We start from the raw sequence: 18,235 nt of genomic DNA, 5'->3' as shown, positions 1-18,235 counted from the left end.
TCATTCACCCTCGCCCAGAGTTGTGGAAGCTGTGGGTGTGACCTCTGAGGAGGCATAGCTCCTAGCTTCCAGTCTCTCAACCGAGGATGTTGAGACCATCCTCCAATCCAGAGCTCCATCTACGAGGAAATGGTACGCCCTGAAGTGGAAGCTCTTCACTTCATTGTGCAGAGGTTGCCAGCTCGACCCAGGGTTAACCCACTCCACCCTGAGGGTCTACGTGGCGGCTATATCGGCCTACCACGCCCTTCTCGGTGGCCTTTCAGTGGGTAGACACCCCCTAGTACATGTTTCTTTCAGAGGCTGAGGCCTCCGGCCAGAGAGCTTATGCTATGTGGTGGATCGGGATGCTATTCCATATCCTCGAGTCCTCTGCTCTCCCCTTTCCTGGAGATCAAGACTCACTTCTTAGAAGTTGGGATTTGGAAGTCTGGAGGCGTGGGCATCTCGTTCCCCTAGCGTTTTCGACGCAGCTCGAGTTCCTGAAGGGGAACGTCTTAGGTTACGTATGTGACTATGGTTCCCCGAAGGGAACGAGATGCTGCGTCTCAAAGGCCACACTTCCGGCATCCCTGTCATCGCTTGCTTCATTCCTAGAAGCTGATGCCGGCTCCGCCGCACCTGCTTTTATACTTCCTGGTCGATTACGTCAAATGCCCGTGACGTCTCGCCCTTCCATTGGACAGATTACACATGTGATTCAGAGCGCGGTCACGCTGGAGGCTTTCCCCTAGAGTTTTCGATGCAGCGTCTCGTTCCCTTCGGGGAACCATGGTTACATACGTAACCTGAGACGTTTCTTATTTCCTCTGTATACATAATAATATGATATGATGTCATACAGAACTGACTCATTTTTAATCTTTCCATCAAATGTGCATTCATTAAGTATCTTTCATTTGCTTGTTACTCAATTTAAAACCATTTTAGCCTCTTCCAGAACAGATTATATGATTGTGTGAAATTTGATTATGATGTTAATAAATTCGCTATTGACTACAAATTAATTTCACAGCTTATACTTTTAATAAGATACTCATGTAAAACAAATTCACACATTCAAAATAACACACCACGACATACATGTCAAACACAATCGATAATATTAACAATCAAATTTCTGTATAGGTTGTTTTTTTAGCTTTTATCTATAAATAGATCATGTTTAACTTGCCACATATTCATTGCACCTGAAATGATGATGTTTATGTGTGAAAGCAATGTTTTGGAAATGACATTTCCATAAATAGGGTACAAAATAGCTGAAACTCCTTTTCGTTTTTTCTTCAGGCTTGCAAATTAGAGCAAATTTAGCATTAATTAAGCTGTCACTCAGTATGATATTTGTTTGATCTTTTGTCTGTTCATAATTGGGAAAATATAGATTATTTATGTCCAACATATCTTATTTTTGGGCCTCTCAAATTTTTATCTGTTTGTTTGTTTATTTATTTGCATATTTGGTAATGGGTGAAAAAAGTTTAAATAAGGTTAACAAAGAAATTAAGAATTCACTCGCTTTTACTATAATGAATAAATGTCCATCTTTTAAAATGATGATGCTCTTCTGTTATTATAATTGTTTTATAGTAAATGAAGACCAAGTCCTCTAAGGTGGAACAAGTAAAAATAGTTTCATGTTAGATAACAAATATACAATATCTAATAAGTTAAATCAAAGACAGCATAGGATTTATGCCTCTAAGGCCTTTAAAAAATGCCATGGAACAGCAAATTATACCCTATTTGTGGAATGTGCCAGATGCTTGTGCAAACTGATTATTTGATGTGTGCAAATTGTTTGTATCATGCATAAGAAAATTGTCATGCAATGATTGTACATGTTTTGGAGGTGTGCTATGTGCTGTAAACTACCGAATAATAGAATTTGAACACTGATGTATAGTCATGGACGTGCCTAATAGTCTGCTGTAAAAACAACATAAACTTTTAGCGCCAACTTGAGCAAACTGGCACAATGAGAAGGCACACACACAAACACACACGTATGTTTTTACATCCACTTGAGAGGTTGTTGAGGGCAGTGATTTCTCAAGAAACATATAAACACCATAAGGGTAAAAACACTTTGGCAGTTGTAAGAGGACCTTTAAAATTCTCTTTAGAAAATTCTCAGCAGAAATACTGGATGGCTGATATTAATAGTGTTAATAGTGGCAGTAGTTGAAGAAAAAAAAGACATTACTTGACTTTGAAAAAAGGGTGGTCCAAATGAAGAGTTCAACAAGAAGTTATCGCCTTAACCTGTCATATTGAGTGGAAGAGACAGTTTGAAACCTTTTGTGATTTCTTACTTGTAACTGGACACCATGGCACTGTGCTGGGGATCTTCCTTTATGACATGTTTGACTGCTACACAAGAAAACCGAGGGATGTTGAATGAGACAGTTATTGGATGAGGAGTCAAACAAGTTTTACATATCTTCAGGCAGGAGGCTTAAATTTCTGAAAGGTAAAAAGAAAGACAATGAAAAAATGTTAAAATGAGAGAATGTTGAGTACATGTTGAATATCAACATTTATTGATTGATTGATTTCCATTTGCGGATATGTTGTAGGAAAAATACCATTAGATTTGGGAAATATGATTAATATTTTTATTATTATTATTTTTATTTTTTTTCAATTTCAATTTCAATTTCATTTTTCATTTTTTTTTAATAAGGACTGATTCATTTTCCAGAACCTACTGTATGTACTAAAATGTCAAGAAAGTTGGATTTTTTTGGGATTAGTTTCGTCTAATTGTTTGAAGTGGTTCCAATCACTGATTCAATGATCCACTTCCTTCATTACTTTTAAAAATGCTTAAAATGGCTGTCAATTTACATATTGGAAAAGTTTTGATATATATATATATATATATATATATGTGTGTGTGTGTGGGGGGGGGGGGGGGGGGGGGGGTAATGCTATACAGTTTCTTTAGTTAATTTAATGAAGGATCATTGGAAGGCATTCCTTGCTTATTTATTTTTTAAATACATTTGTTTACAGTATATGCACAAATTTTTATGCACAGTAGGTATATAAAGGTTATTTATAGGTACAGCTTTGTTTTTTGTAAAAAAAAAAAAAAAGTGAGATAATTATTGGTTATATATGTTAAAAGAAGTTGTTGCAAGTGCCAGTCATTTGCAGTTATGGAGAAAAAAGAAAAAAAAGAAAACATACAACATACCACCAGCACAAAGACATCACAGAACCCAACCAGATAAAGCAAAACTACAAACAGATTGATAGTAATCAGGTAATTTGGGTCCAGAACTCAAAAACATAAAGAACAGGCTAATGAAACGAAGATGGAGAACTTGATAGGGCTACTGTCAATCACAGTCACATAACCCACCAAAACATACTCGCTAGCAATTATTTTTACCAGAATGTGTAGGATGGAGCTCCACCATCCGTTAGGCCTCCAGGGCTAAGATGGCGAGTTAGGGCTGTCTGTTTCAGGATTCAAAGTAAGCAGTTTGTTTATAGAGAATAAACTCTTTATTACGAGAAAAGAAAAAAAGAAAGAAATTATTACTTTGTTGCTTCTTCTGTGCCTCCTTCTCCATCTGCTTTGCCCTCTTCCTCCATCTTCTGCTCATCTGAGATCAGCTCCTGGTTCTTATGTCTGCGAATACACTTCACCACTACCATGGACAGAATGAGCAAAGCTAGAAGTCCCCCCACAGATGCCCCGATGGCGACAGCAATGGTCGAATCTCTTGGTGGTGGCACTGGGCAGAGGAAGAAAAACATTGAGGAAAACAAAATAAATCAGAGTAGCATATTGCTTCAGCAAAAAAAAAGAGTTAATTTATTAAGATGCTTTCTGAGCCAATTCTGAGTAGTTATGGCATTTATCACTTGTGGTTAACTGGCCAAACTCTCAGGGTAGGTTAAAACGACACAAATTACGATATTTTTTATTAAATCTGAGCGCTTTCTGACCCTGCATAAACAGCAATGCAACTACCACGTTCAAGGTCCAGGAAGGTAGTAAAAATATAAAAAAATATGTGACCACATCAGTGGTTCAACAGTAATGTTATAAACAGTGTTGGGGAAAGTTACTTTTAAAAAGTAATGCATTACAATGTTGCATTACTCCCTAAAAAGTAACTAATTAAAGTTACTTAGTTACTTTTAATGGAACATAACGTGTTACGCTACTTTTGAGTTACTTTTTAAATCAATATCAATAATACCCCCTTGTGATATTTTAAAATAGGCAGCGGCTTTTGTGATAGATGCTATTTACACTGTGTAAATAACAATTAGATGAGTAAAAACAGCATCTTTTCTTAATGATTGATGCTGAATAGCCGTATTGTTTTTAGTGATATGCTATTTACACTAAGTGCAAATAGCAATAGATTATATTTACACGATGTAAAAACAGCAGTATTTTCTGTTATTTATACTACTAATTGCAAATAGTGGCAATATCTGCACCACAGTATTGTAGTACATTATAACACATTATGTAATAATAACATTTTGAGTGTAAATTATAATTTTTATTAAAGTTATTACATAGACGTTGCTCCATTGAGACATTTATTTTCAACTTTTCAATTATTTCCTTCATTTTTATTAAAAATAAATGCCTTTCCGATGTGATAAGATATGTGAAAAGGGAGAAGAACGTGTTTGGCAAAAGGCAGATTCGAACCTGGGTCGATTGCATCAAAAAGAATGCATTATGTACTTTATTATCTTCGCCACTAGGGCTGTTGCTTACCAGCTGTCTTTTGTAACGTCTAGTGCAAACACACGTTGGTGGGTGGAGTTAGTGTAAATAGCCTCTGCCAACAAGGCAGGCTATTTGCATTAAATATAAATAGTCACTCCGTTTAAGATATTTAACTGGTCTTGAAAAAGGCAGCTGCAAACAACTGGCTAAATAAGACTACACATGTTTAGCTTTTTACGTCTGGTGATTGGCTTCAAAATCCATAAACTTTGTGAAGTGAAACTAAACTGTAACTGTCACCATAAACTGGCAAGTATGGTGACCCATACTCGGAATTCGTGCACTGCATTTAACCCAACCAACGTGCACACACACAGCAGTGAACACACACACAGCAGTGAACGCACACACACACACCGTGAACACACACCTGGAGCAGTGGGCAGCCATTTATGCTGTGGCGCCCGGGGAGCAGTTGGGGGTTCGGTGCCTTTCTCAAGGGCACCTCAGTCGTGGTATTGAGGGTGGAGAGAGCGCTGGACATTCACTCCCCCCACCTACAATCCCTGCCGGCCCGAGACTCGAACCCGCAACCTTTGGATTACGAGTCCAACTCTCTAACCATTAGGCCATGACTTCCCACAAGTCGTATTAATTTGTAAAGATTTCATTCATGATGAAAAGAAAAACATATAAGAATCATAAGCATTTGTTGTTCACAGAGCTTATTTTCTATAATAATCAAAAAGCCACTGGAAATTTGTCTTTTTGTTGAGCAAACAACTTCAAAAATATATCATCAATGCAGCACTCTATTCTAATTCTGGACTTAGCAACACCTGCAATAAGGAAACACAATTTATCATGGCCTCTCCTAAAATAACCCGGGTAGAGCTTCTTGGCCCATACTGAAGCCTTACATTCAGTCAGGACGAAGACCTGGATGGCACCGTGGCCCAGAATGCGGTCTGGAGGGTTGCGCACATAGCAGTTGTAGACGCCCTCGTCCATCAACTGCACATCTAAGATAGTGATGCTCAGGTCGTTCTTATCCAGGTTTCCAGAAAATATGACTCGATCTCCGAATCGGCTCGACTTCAAGGGTGTTATCTTGTTCTTATAGGTCATGAACTTGGAAAAGAAGACATTTTGGATGAAGGTAGATTGAGAAAGTTAAAGAAAAAAACTGGTAATACAATGGTATTATCATGTTTAGTCTTTGTTTTCTCTCACCATTTCTTCTGTGCTGTTGCTTGTTTCCTGATAGGTCCAGTTCATGGCAAACTTGCTGGGGTCCAGTTTGTAGCATGAGGTGAATGTACAGGGGATTCTGACATCTGTCCCGTTGAGAGCAAGGATCTGTGGTGGCATCAGCACGTCCATGGAATTCACTGGACAGGCTATGAGAGATGCAAATATACACATGTCTAATTCCTGACATCTGATTGGTGAGATACTTCTTTAAGTGCATGTTTTATATGCAATGTGCATGAAAATGTCTTTTCAAGTAAGTTGAAAAAATGTCATTCTCAAAAGATAAACAAGCCATTTTTTTTATTTTCAAAGTAGTTTGAGTAGATGTCTTAGCTTTGAATGATGTATATATAATTATGTCATTCAAACACCTTTTACAAGTTCATTTTATTATAGAATGGCTAGTTTTAACTAAATTTGGATTGGATAAGCCTTGTTCAAATTGAGGTTAGGGGTTGGTAAGATTTTGTTTATGAAGTCTCTTATGCTCACCAAAAACAGCATTTATTTGATTAAAAATACAGTAAACAATATTGTGAATTAGCTATTATTAAAATTAAAACAATTATTTCCTATTTGGATATTTTTTATGTAATTTATTGCAGTGATTGTAAATCAGAATTTTCAGCATCATTACTCCAGTACTCAAATGTTTGTTTTTTACATTTGAATACAATGAAAACTAAAAGACTTTCAAATCACATGAGCCAATATTTTATTCACAATAGAACATAGAGAACATAACAAAGGCTTAAACAGAGAAATTGTACACTTTTATCCACTAAATGAGATCATTTCGAATTTGATGCCTGCTACATTTCTCAAAAAAGTTGTCATGGGGGCAACAAAGGGCTGTAAAAGAAATACATTTTGAAAAGATTCAGCTGGGAGAACATCTAGCAACTAATTAAGTTAATTGACATCAGGTCTGTAACATGATTAGCTATAAAAGGAATGTCTTAGAGAGGCAGAGACTCTCAGAAGTAAAGATGGGCAGAGGCTCTCCAATCTGTGAAAGCGTGCATAAAAAGATTGTGTGTAAAAATACTTTAAAAACAACATTCCTCAACGTCAAATTGCAAAGGCTTTGCAAATCTCACCATCTACAGTGCATAACATCATCAAAAAATTCAGAGAATGACCGTGGTCTTCGGGCCCTCAGACGACACTGCATGACTCATCAGTATTATTCTGTCATTGACTTTACTAAATGGGCCCAGGAATAACTCCAGAAACCACTGTCGGTAAACACAATCCGCTGTGCCATTTGCATGATAGAGCTTTAGTTGGTATATGCAGATGGCACGGCGGATTGGAAGCCATATGTGAACATGGTACAGAAGCCCCGTCGTGTCCTGTGGGCCAAGGCTCATTTAAAATGCACTGTTTCAAAATGGAAAAGTGTTCTATGGTCAGACGAGTCCAAATTTGACATTCTTGTTGGAAATCACGCATGGCATGTCCTCCGGGCTAAAGAGGAGGGAGACCTTCCAGCATGTTATCAGCATTCAGTTCAAAAGCAAGCATCTCTGATGGTATAGGGGTGCATAAGTGCATACGGTATGGGCAGCTTGCATGTTTTGGAAGGTACTATGAATGCTGAAAGGTATATAAAGGTTTTAGAGCAACATATGCTCCCCTCCAGACGACGTCTATTTCAGGGAAGGCCTTGTGTATTTCAGCAGGACAATGCAAAACCACATACTGCAGCTATTACAACAGCATGGCTTCGTATTAGAAGAGTCCGGGTGCTGAATTGGCCTGCCTGCAGTCCAGATCGTTCACTTATAGAGAACATTTGGTGCATCATTAAACGAAAAATACATCAAAGATGACTACGAACTCTTCAGCAGCTGGAAACCTATTTCAGATAAGAATCGGACCAAATTCCAACACCAAAACTCCAAAAACCCATAACCTCGATGTCCAGACGTCTTCAAACACTTTTGAAAAGAAGAGGAGATGCTACACCATGGTAAACATGCCCCCATCCCAACTATTATGAGACCTGTATCAGGCATCAAATTTTAAATAAGCTCATTTTGTGGATAAAAGTGTAAAATTTCTTAATTTAAACATTTGTTATATTCCCTATGTTCTATTGTGAATAAAACATTGGCTCATGTGATTTGAACGTCTTTTAGTTTTCATTTTATTCAAATTTAAAAAACGTCCCAACATTTCCTGAATTTGGGTTGTACATTTGGTATCAAATTCTCAGACTTTAAAATGCCAATAAATTTGAAATATTTTAATATGTAGCCTATTACATAATTAATGTCATTCTATTTAAATGCATTAAATAAGTCATATTTTTCCAGTGTTGCCAAGTTCAATGTAAATACAGTAAACTACTTCTTAATCTGTCTCTGTATTAAGCACACTGTACGTTGCATTGCAATTACTATGATTATTAATTGCCAAAATATTGTTATCATATTGCCTAAAGGTTTATTTACTCCACCTCTGCACCATTTGATCCCTCTGTAGTCAGGAGTTTTGTGTTTCTGGACAAGTTCCCACTGCTTCAGCAGTTATGCTTTATCGGCCCGCCCGGCTCTCTGCAGTAGTAGCAGCAACTTCGTCACACCCTCCCATCACATCCCATCCCCACCCCCCTCAAAGTGCTGCAGTTTAGACCGTCCCCCTCCCTTTAGAAAAATCAGGTGTCCTCATGGATAGAGACCAAGATCTACAGCAGCTGCGTTCAGAGAAAACACACATACACACACAAACCTCACGCATATGTGAATAGCTTCAGTAACTATTATGATTTATAGTGCGCTAAATCCAGAGTGCTAACAAGGCAACATTTGAACTATGCAGATATACAACAATACATTATATACATAGCTTTTTTTTTGTGCTACAAATGATGCAGTACTGCATCATGTCACTGTATACTACATAGGCTCTCAGTGTGGGCTGAAATACACACACACACACATGTTCAGCATAAATATACACATACACACATGCAGAGTCAGCACTCGGCCAGGCGTGTTACTCAATAGCAGCACTACATCAATGTTGTCTCCACCCACCCTTTTACCTTCATGCATATTTAGTCTGTTTCTCTCTGCGGTCTGTACCACAGCAGAAACGCTTAAAAACTCCATCACATACAGCATGCACATTTAATCACCAAATCCATGCATTTCTTTCAAAAGAATCAGGAAATAATAGCCAAATTGTTGTAGTTTGAAAGCTACAGTGAATCTTGAGTATCTGTAAACTCTTGTTTGCGAATGTTTGGGTTTATATAAGAGGTCTGTCTAACATTGACATCTTTAGCCCACTCTTGGGGTATCGATTTGATGGTTGTATACCAATATTCACCGGTTCAGAGAGCTGTAGGCATAAAAATACTGCAGTGTAGCTCTCTCTCACACAGCACTGACAAACCCCATCCCTACACCCTCCCTGCGCTGTCTGTGTCCTCTTTTTTCTGCTCTCAAGGTTATGGTAAAAGGAGAAATGTGGACAAGGTACATTGTGGAGCTGGATATGCATGCAAAAACAAATAATACAGACACACACACACACACACACACAAATACATACATACAGTACATACAGTGCTGGGTAGATTACTTACAAATTGTAATCCATTCCTGATTCAAAAATACATAATGGCCAGTAATCTAGATTACACATTTGAGGTAATTTAATATGATTACTTTTAGATTACTTTTGAACTAACTTCTTTTTAGTTACTTTTAGATTATTTTTGACCTAAATTGTTTATCGCATAGATTTAATTTCAATTCAAGTTTATTTGTATACTGCTTATAACAATGCATACAGTTTCAAAGCAGCTTTAAAGAAAATATTTATTTCAATGGTCAATATTTATTTCAATGTAACCTGACCAAACTGGAAAACAAGTCTCATCGCATCCGCTTGTTGGAGAAAATGTTAACATCAGTGTGAACTGATAGCAATATCTATGGACATTGTAGTTGTTTTATTCAAATTTAATATCTGAACATTAGTGAGAAGAAAAATACAACATTTGCATATGTGACCCTGGACCACAAAACCAGTCATAAGCACCTTTTTTAATTGTTTTTTTTTATTGAGATGTACAGTGAAAGTATTCAGGCCCCCTTAAATTTTTCACTCTTTGTTATATTGCAGTCATTTGCTAAAATCATTTAAGTTCATTTTTTTCTCATTAATGTACACACAGCACCCCATATTGACAGAAACACACAGAATTGTTGACATTTTTGCAGATTTATTAAAAAAGAAAAACTGAAATATCACATGGTCCTAAATATTCAGACAATTTGCTGTGACACTCATATATTTAACTCAGGTGCTGTCCATTTCTTCTGATCATCCTTGAGATGGTTCTACACCTTCATTTGAGTCCAGCTGTGTTTGATTATACTGACTGGACTTGATTAGGAAAGCCACACACCTGTCTATATAAGACCGTACAGCTCACAGTGCATGTCAGAGCAAATGATAATCATGAGGTCAAAGGAACTGCCTGAAGAGCTCAGAGACAGAATTGTGGCAAGGCACAGATCTGGCCAAGGTTACAAAAAAAATTCTGCTGCACTTAAGGTCCCTAAGAGCACAGTGGCCTCCATAATCCTTAAATGGAAGACGTTTGGGACGACCAGAACCCTTCTTAGAGCTGGCCGTCCGGCCAAACTGAGCTATCGGGCGAGAAGAGCCTTGGTGAGAGAGGTAAAGAAGAACCCAGAGATCACTGTGGCTGACCTCCAGAGATGCAGTCAGGAGATGGGAGAAAGTTGTAGAAAGTCAACCATCACTGCAGCCCTCTACCAGTCGGGGCTTTATGGCAGAGTGGCCCGACGGAAGCCTCTCCTCAGTGCAAGACACATGAAAGCCCGCATGGAGTTTGCTAAAAAACACCTGAAGATTCTCTAGTCTGATGAGACCAAGATATAACTTTTTGGCCTTAATTCTAAGCAGTATGTGTGGAGAAAACCAGGCACTGCTCATCACCTGTCCAATACAGTCCCAACAGTGAAGCATGGTGGTGGCAGCATCATGCTGTGGGGGTGTTTTTCAGCTGCAGGGACAGGACGACTGGTTGCAATCGAGGGAAAGATGAATGCGGCCAAGTACAGGGATATCCTGGACGAAAACCTTCTCCAGAGTGCTCCGGACCTCAGACTTGGCCAAAGGTTTACCTTCCAACAAGACAATGACCCTAAGCACACAGCTAAAATAACGAAGGAGTGGCTTCACAACAACTCCGTGACTGTTCTTGAATGGCCCAGCCAGAGCCCTGACTTAAACCCAATTGAGCATCTCTGGAGAGACCTAAAAATGGCTGTCCACCAATGTTTACCATCCAACCTGACGGAACTGGAGAGGATCTTCAAGGAGGAATGGCAGAGGATCCCCAAATCCAGGTGTGAAAAACTTGTTGCATCTTTCCCAAAAAGACTCATGGCTGTATTAGATCAAAAGGGTGCTTCTACTAAATACTGAGCAAAGGGTCTGAATACTTAGGACCATGTGATATTTCAGTTTTTCTTTTTTAATAAATCTGCAAAAATGTAAACAATTCTGTGTTTTTCTGTCAATATGGGGTGCTGTGTGTACATTAATGAGGAAAAAAAGGAAATTAAATGATTTTAGCAAATGGCTGCAATATAACAAAGAGTGAAAATTTTAAGGGGGTCTGAATACTTTCCATACCCACTGTATATCCATTTGTGTATGGTTTGTTAGGATAGGACATTGTTTGGCTGAGATATGAGATAATCTGGAATCTGAGGGTGCAAATAAAATGTAAATATTGAAAAAATTGCCTTTAAATTTGTCCAAATGAAGTTCTTAGCAATGCATATTACTTATCAAAAATTAAGTTTTGATATATTTATGGTAGGAAATTACAAAATATCTTCATGGAACATGATCTTTACTTAATATCCTAATGATTTTGGCAAAAAATAAAAATCGATCATTTTGACCCATACAACGTATTGTTGATTTGCATCAAACATACCTGTGCGACTTATGACTGGTTTTGTGGTCCAGGGTCACATATGTGATGGCTATCAGTTATGATCATCTTTGGTATCTTTAAAGGCATGTTTAATATAACAGCTTCATATTTTAACATATTTTTAGCAAAACACAAAAGTCCTGAACCGAAAGCGACACAACTGTACAGAAATGTGTTGCAAATTACCCTTATTTGGAATTATTTGGTTATCAGCCACAGATGAGTGTCAAAGTAATATCCCTATCACAGTAATTTACAGTTATAATATATGTTATGTGGCTAGTTAATAACTTGTATTCAGTTAACTGGACATAATGAATGTGTTAAGCAACAATTCAAATTTGTGCTCATAGTGATTACACAGCCTGATCTCATGGCGTACCTGTGGGAACTTTTTTGCAAGATACGAAATACGTAGTGCCATATGTGATGCTGGTTTTGTATAAGTCACAGCAGTTCTGACTTGAAATATCTGTTGAGTGGCTCTAATAAGTCTAATGCTCCATGACACTACACCTAAACGTACCCGATGGTATGAACCAAAGCGTATGTGATGTAAAAATGCAATCACAAACATGCTGTTTTAGTTTGTTTTTCGATAAGTCATCTTTGAGCTCTTTCATCCTGAGTCATGTTTTTCACGGGGTTCCTACCCTAGGATTCCACATTATAAGTCCAATTCTGAGCTTTAATCATTCTAATGAGCTTTAATCATGAATGTGTATGAAAACAATCAGAAGTGGTCGCTGTTTAAGTGCCTAGTGTTCATTTCTGTTGGAAACGGCAGTGATATGCACTTTCGTGTTTTGCGAAAAAGTTTTCACAAGTACGTTTTCGTCATGAGATCAGGTTTGGATTACAATATTAGGAATATACAATATTTGGGGCACAAGAAGTTTATTAGAGGGTTTCATATTTCAATCCAAAGTAGAAAGAGTAGAAAATACTATACCATTCTGATACAAAAATACAAATGAAAACAAAATATACCCCATTCTATTTATCAATAACATTAAGTACATTAAACATTGCATGAACGGGAAAACAAATTGAAATAAATGGGAAAACACAACCTTCAAGTCTTCCATATTTGAAATACTAGAATCAATAATTAGTAAATATAATGTCAGTGACATATAGTCCTACAGTATAATCTGATTGGCTGAGCTGCATTCTAAGTGGGCTGATATACAGTCTAATAGCACTGGGGTGTTTCACTGTTCATTTCACTTCTCACTCATATTCATGTGATTTCTTAATTACTGAAATCATCACTTTAATTTCAAAAGTAAACAGAATTAGGATGTTAAAACTGATGTAAGCACAACAAATCTGCTTAGATGGTTTCAGTACACCACAATTAGTGTGTTTCTGCCTAATGAATAAAATACTGTCAGGCAAAACTTTGAGTGTGCTACTGCAGTTGGATTGTATCTATTGATCCACTATTTAAAGTGAAAGTTTACTCCAAAAATGTATATTCTGTAAATTACCCACCCTCATGTTTTGAAATCTGTATGACTTTTTTTCTGCAGAACACAAAAGTAGTTATTTATAGCAGAATGTCCAAGCTGCTCTATGACAGTAAATTGCGACCATGACTCTCAGACTCAATCTTCAGTGAATAACATTGGAATATAGTGCACAAGTCTTTTATGTTGCTTTTTTGTTTTGTTTACAGCTTGACTGCTCTAGGTCATCATATTTCATTGTATGAAAGGAATTCCACATGATGTTCCACAGAAGAAAGAATATCCTATCCACTTTATTTTTAACGTAAGAGTGTGTGCGACTGTTTGTAATTTGAATGTGCGAGGCTTCCGGTGTGATCTGCTTTGAGTTATTTAACATACAAAAACAGTACACGGTGAGTTATGCTGCTAGATATTGCAAACTAGTAATTCTTATTTTGTTAATTTATTATCATAATCATAACATCACTGGTTTGTAGTGAAGCTAGTTTTTTTTATCGTTTATTGCACTTTGTTGTTCTGTTTTTTTTTAGTGGCCAATGATTTGGAAGTCTATAGGAAATAGCTAACTTCTGCTTTGCAAGATAAGGTTCGGAGTAACACAATGGTGAATAAATGCTGAGGGTGAACTATACCTTTGAAATAAGACTGACAATCTATTACAATATTGTAATAAACAAAACATGGACAATATAGTAGTGCCATGTACTGTATGCAATATGATATAATGTAATGAGTGAATACATTTACTCCACATAGTGGTTTATATTTTCTATCCTTTATCTTTTAAATTTGTAAACACCATTCAAAAGTTTGGGGATATGTTTTAAAATGTTTTTGAAAGATGTCCCTTTTGCTTACCAAGGATGAATTATTAGATAAATATATATATATATATATATATATACACACACACAGTAAAACTGTAGTGTAATGTATCTTTACACTGAAGAAGAAGAGGAGGCGGTTTCAATAGTGAAATTGAGTTCAATAGCTTTTGGGGCTTGTGGAATAATACAGTATTTTCCAGGAAGCTGACTGTATTATTAAATGCAATCTCCTGTAGAATAGGGTGCCGCACAAATATTGCTAAAATCCATAGTATTTATCTGTATACCTGAATGTGGTATGTATATGCAAATCATTTTACCCAGGGAAGTCACTAAGGCCAAGTTCTCTTGAGATTAAAAAAAAAAAAAAAACCTGTATTAAAATTCATAACATATTTGAACACTTAAGCCACATTTATGAATGCTATATTACAATAGTTTAAAAAATATAAAACAAAGTGCCATTTATTTTAAATTAATTAGTTAATCTACATGAAATGTGAGCATGTGAAGACATTAACTGTGCATTTTTATGGAAATTTGTCATCTATGTTTAGAACATTTCTAACAGCTCTTAGATTTTTACATATGGCCATATCATATAAATTTATTAGATAATTTAGGATTAGAATTATGAGGATTTTTGGAGGTAGAGAGTTAAGTGAAACTGGGTTTTAGTTATAATTCCAGGTCACGTTCCTCTACCGTCACTGAAACACAATGGGTTTTATGCCCTCTACTGGCTTTTTACAAAAACTGCATTGTTTTCACATGAACTTGAATCTAACTTCCCAATTCAGCTGTGTGAAACTCTTCTGGTGTGTATCTCATTTTCCTCTATTTTCAGCCTACAATGAACAGTAGTTAATAAAACATTAATGAATTATAATTAGTAGACTATGCCACATGGAGTATGCACAAGAAAGTTGGTCATCTCATCTGCCTTCTGTTGAAATACATAATCCTCATGCAACCTTTAACAGAAACGGTTTTATGAGACCACAGCTATAGAAATAAACCTATTTGCAAAATAACCGGAATATGGATATTGGTTATGACTGTTCATTAATTATGTTTGTTTGTTTGTTCAGAGATTTTATATATATATATATATATATATATATATATATATATATATATATATATATATATATATATATATAAAGATGAGATGTAAACATGAAATATTGATTCACTTCATCAGGACACTTTTCCTCACCCAGAAGTATTGTATTATTATAAAGTATTAATACAATTAAGAATTAGCCTAATAATGTTATAAATTATTATTATTATTTAATCTTATTGTTTTTTTTATTATTATTATTCTCTTTTATCAGTATCTACTGAACAGTCAATGGGAGGGAGCATACAATTCATTAACTTACATTTTATTCACAATATTTCCAGTTATGTTTTGCTCCACCAACGAAAATAGTTAGACACGAAGCAGAATATTTTTGGTCTCAGAGTAGCAGATAGCAGTGTTTTGTTTTGAAGGAATCGTTTGAGAGAAAGATTTTATGAATTTATGCTCATAAACACAATCATTTGTTTCCACCTACTGGTGTAACGATAACTTCAAGAGAGCCTCGCTGAAAAAAATAAATAAACGGAGTGATACAAACACTACATAGACAATACGACACGGACCTAATTGTATAACGTTAAACAGATCATTATACCCGCAGCACTGCTCAATGTTTATCAAAGCTGCTTGTCTGAAACACCCAGAAGTGCTGTTTCTTTTGTGACAACGAATAAGAAAATATGCATAATATGTCCTGTTTACGTTCCATAGTCAAGCTGAATTCGCTCACAATGGCTTCACAATACAAAAAAAAAATAAAAAAAGAATGCTGATGAAAAACAGTGTTGCTCAATGCATTTGTCATATGATCTATAACAACTATCAAATGCTATAATGCAATGACAAATTCCTAATATTATGAACATCCTCCGCATACACATGGCTAGATTAACACATCTGTTTGACTGGTACATTGACATTTATTCAAACGTCGAATGGACATTTTAATGGTGCGCTTTAATTTTTTTCCATATTAGAAGGGTTTTACTTACCCAGAAATACCATCAATGCAACACAGTATAATTTCAAAACGGACGCCCACTGCGTTTTCCCAAAATGCAATAAAATAGGCATTTTGGTGGATGAAAATAAGACCCGAAAAGCTTTTGAGATCTATTTCTTCGTTTCAATTATACAAAAAACAAAAACAAAAAAAACCACGTAAAATGTTTTTATTTTATGCTATGATATGGCCGGCAGTGTCTGTTGAAGGAAAACTGGTTGATAGTATGGTTGCGGCTTGTCATTTGTCGTACTTTAGGGTTCAATTGAACCATATTACAGTACACTATAATAGCAGCAAATAAAATATGATATGACTCAATTTTACAAGATAAAAAAAAAAATCTGAATGCATCTTTATATTACATGTCTCTCATCAATTGAGAAAAATCAGAAATCAGCCTAAAAAAATCCAAACGGCCGTTGACGCAAAACCAATAATGAGACTCTAGCTTGCAGGGACCACCTCTCCTCATCTCCTCACTAATGGAGATCAAAGTGCACTAGAGATGAGAAGGAGGTAGAAATGCACATAAGGGATAAGAATGGTGTCGAAAAATACGAGGATGATTATTTAATATATACATAGGCATATACAGTAGGCAATGTTTTTATCTGACTAGTGAAATGAGAGCACATTGAGGGTGTTCCTTAATGCCAATAATAGTTAGCCACTAGTTTTATTATGATTTATAAAACTCTCTATGGTTCCTTAAATATCAAAGGACAGTTGTCATGAATACTTAATTGTGTAATGCTTAGAACCACTTCTCCACTGCCGTGAAATTGAGTTTGCCTCAGAGACAGAGAGACAGTTAGAAGAAGTGTCAATTTCATGCTGATGAGAGGTCATTGAGAAGACAGAGAAAAAGTCGTGGGCTGAAGCTCACAATGAAGTGCAGTACCTAAACTATACTGACCACTGTTGACATCTGGTAGATGATGAAAGAGGTGCATGAGGAAATAACAGATTTATAATGAGGGAGAATTACAGTCAGCTGGTGAGTGTTGAAAAAGAGTATGCAAACCAGTCTGTTTGGGGACTATATAATATGTATCTGACAATACTTACTCTCACTAATTTAAATAATCAGTTATTCTTTGCCTCATCTTTTAAGCGGCATGATCTGAGTGCTAAATCTTGGTGGCAGCGGACATATATGGGTTCCTCATCCTTCGGCTGCCAATCAGAGGGAAGACGTCTGTTGCGTCCAGCTGTGACAGAAGCATCTGGTGCGAATGGGAAACCATGCTGCTTCCAGCGATTGAGAATACACATAAACACACACAAATAAAAGCCGTTTTAGATCTTGTGAACATTTTTTTTCTGTGATAAATGGTTAATAATCAGTTTACACATGAAGGGATAAGCATATGCATATTTCACTTACAATAATGAAGATGCAAGTCATGAAGAATTAAGGTGTATGGTAATGTCCACATGACATTTTATGAAGTCTGTTATTATTTTGTGATATTAAATCAACTGAAAATTGCATATACACTTAGTCTATGAAAAAAATATATATTTAATGCAATGGAGCTTTAATATTTATATACATATAGAGGGTTTAAAGAGAGTTTTAGAACTTAAGTACATCTTCATGCAATTTCATAATTATGTTGTCCATGAAATATATATTGAATGTACTTCTAAGCATTTACGGTAAATACTTAAATGTAATTTCTGTTGAAACGTGAATGTCACCTCTTTTTAAATATGTTTGTTTTTGCACATTTGTAATGGTGATGTTGCAATTTAGTACATTTCATACTAGCGTTGTGATATTGAATATTACAATTTTGCATACTTTACATGCTAGGCAGGACAATAAGTGTACTTATTTAAAATCATGAAAATAGTTATTAAAACAATGATTTAAA

General features: G+C 36.1%; 1 protein-coding gene across 1 annotated transcript; it reads right to left on the bottom strand.

Moving 5' to 3' along the window:
* Window positions 1-1,005: 1,005 nt before the first annotated feature.
* scn2b (sodium channel, voltage-gated, type II, beta) lies at window positions 1,006-16,580 on the bottom strand. Its single transcript, XM_079391982.1, has 5 exons — window positions 16,342-16,580; window positions 5,942-6,108; window positions 5,629-5,839; window positions 3,554-3,749; window positions 1,006-2,466 (listed from the first exon to the last, which is right to left on the bottom strand). The coding sequence occupies exons 1-5, from the start codon at window positions 16,421-16,423 to the stop codon at window positions 2,436-2,438; spliced, it is 687 nt and encodes a 228-aa protein (XP_079248108.1). The 5' UTR covers window positions 16,424-16,580; the 3' UTR covers window positions 1,006-2,435.
* Between the last annotated feature and the right edge of the window lie 1,655 nt (window positions 16,581-18,235).

Source organism: Barbus barbus (genome assembly GCF_936440315.1).
Source record: "Barbus barbus genome assembly, chromosome: 34".
NCBI classification, from domain to species: domain Eukaryota; kingdom Metazoa; phylum Chordata; class Actinopteri; order Cypriniformes; family Cyprinidae; genus Barbus; species Barbus barbus.
This window is presented reverse-complemented; position numbering and strand designations above follow the sequence as displayed.

Coding starts and splice junctions, on each gene's coding strand:
- scn2b (XM_079391982.1), bottom strand. CDS start 16,423: ATGCCTATTTTATTGCATTTTGGGAAAACGCAGTGGGCGTCCGTTTTG. Junction 6,109..16,341: donor TGCATTGATGGTATTTCTGG/GTAAGTAAAACC, acceptor CATCTCTCATAG/CCTGTCCAGTGAATTCCATG. Junction 3,750..5,628: donor GGTCTTCGTCCTGACTGAAT/GTAAGGCTTCAG, acceptor TCCTCTGCCCAG/TGCCACCACCAAGAGATTCG.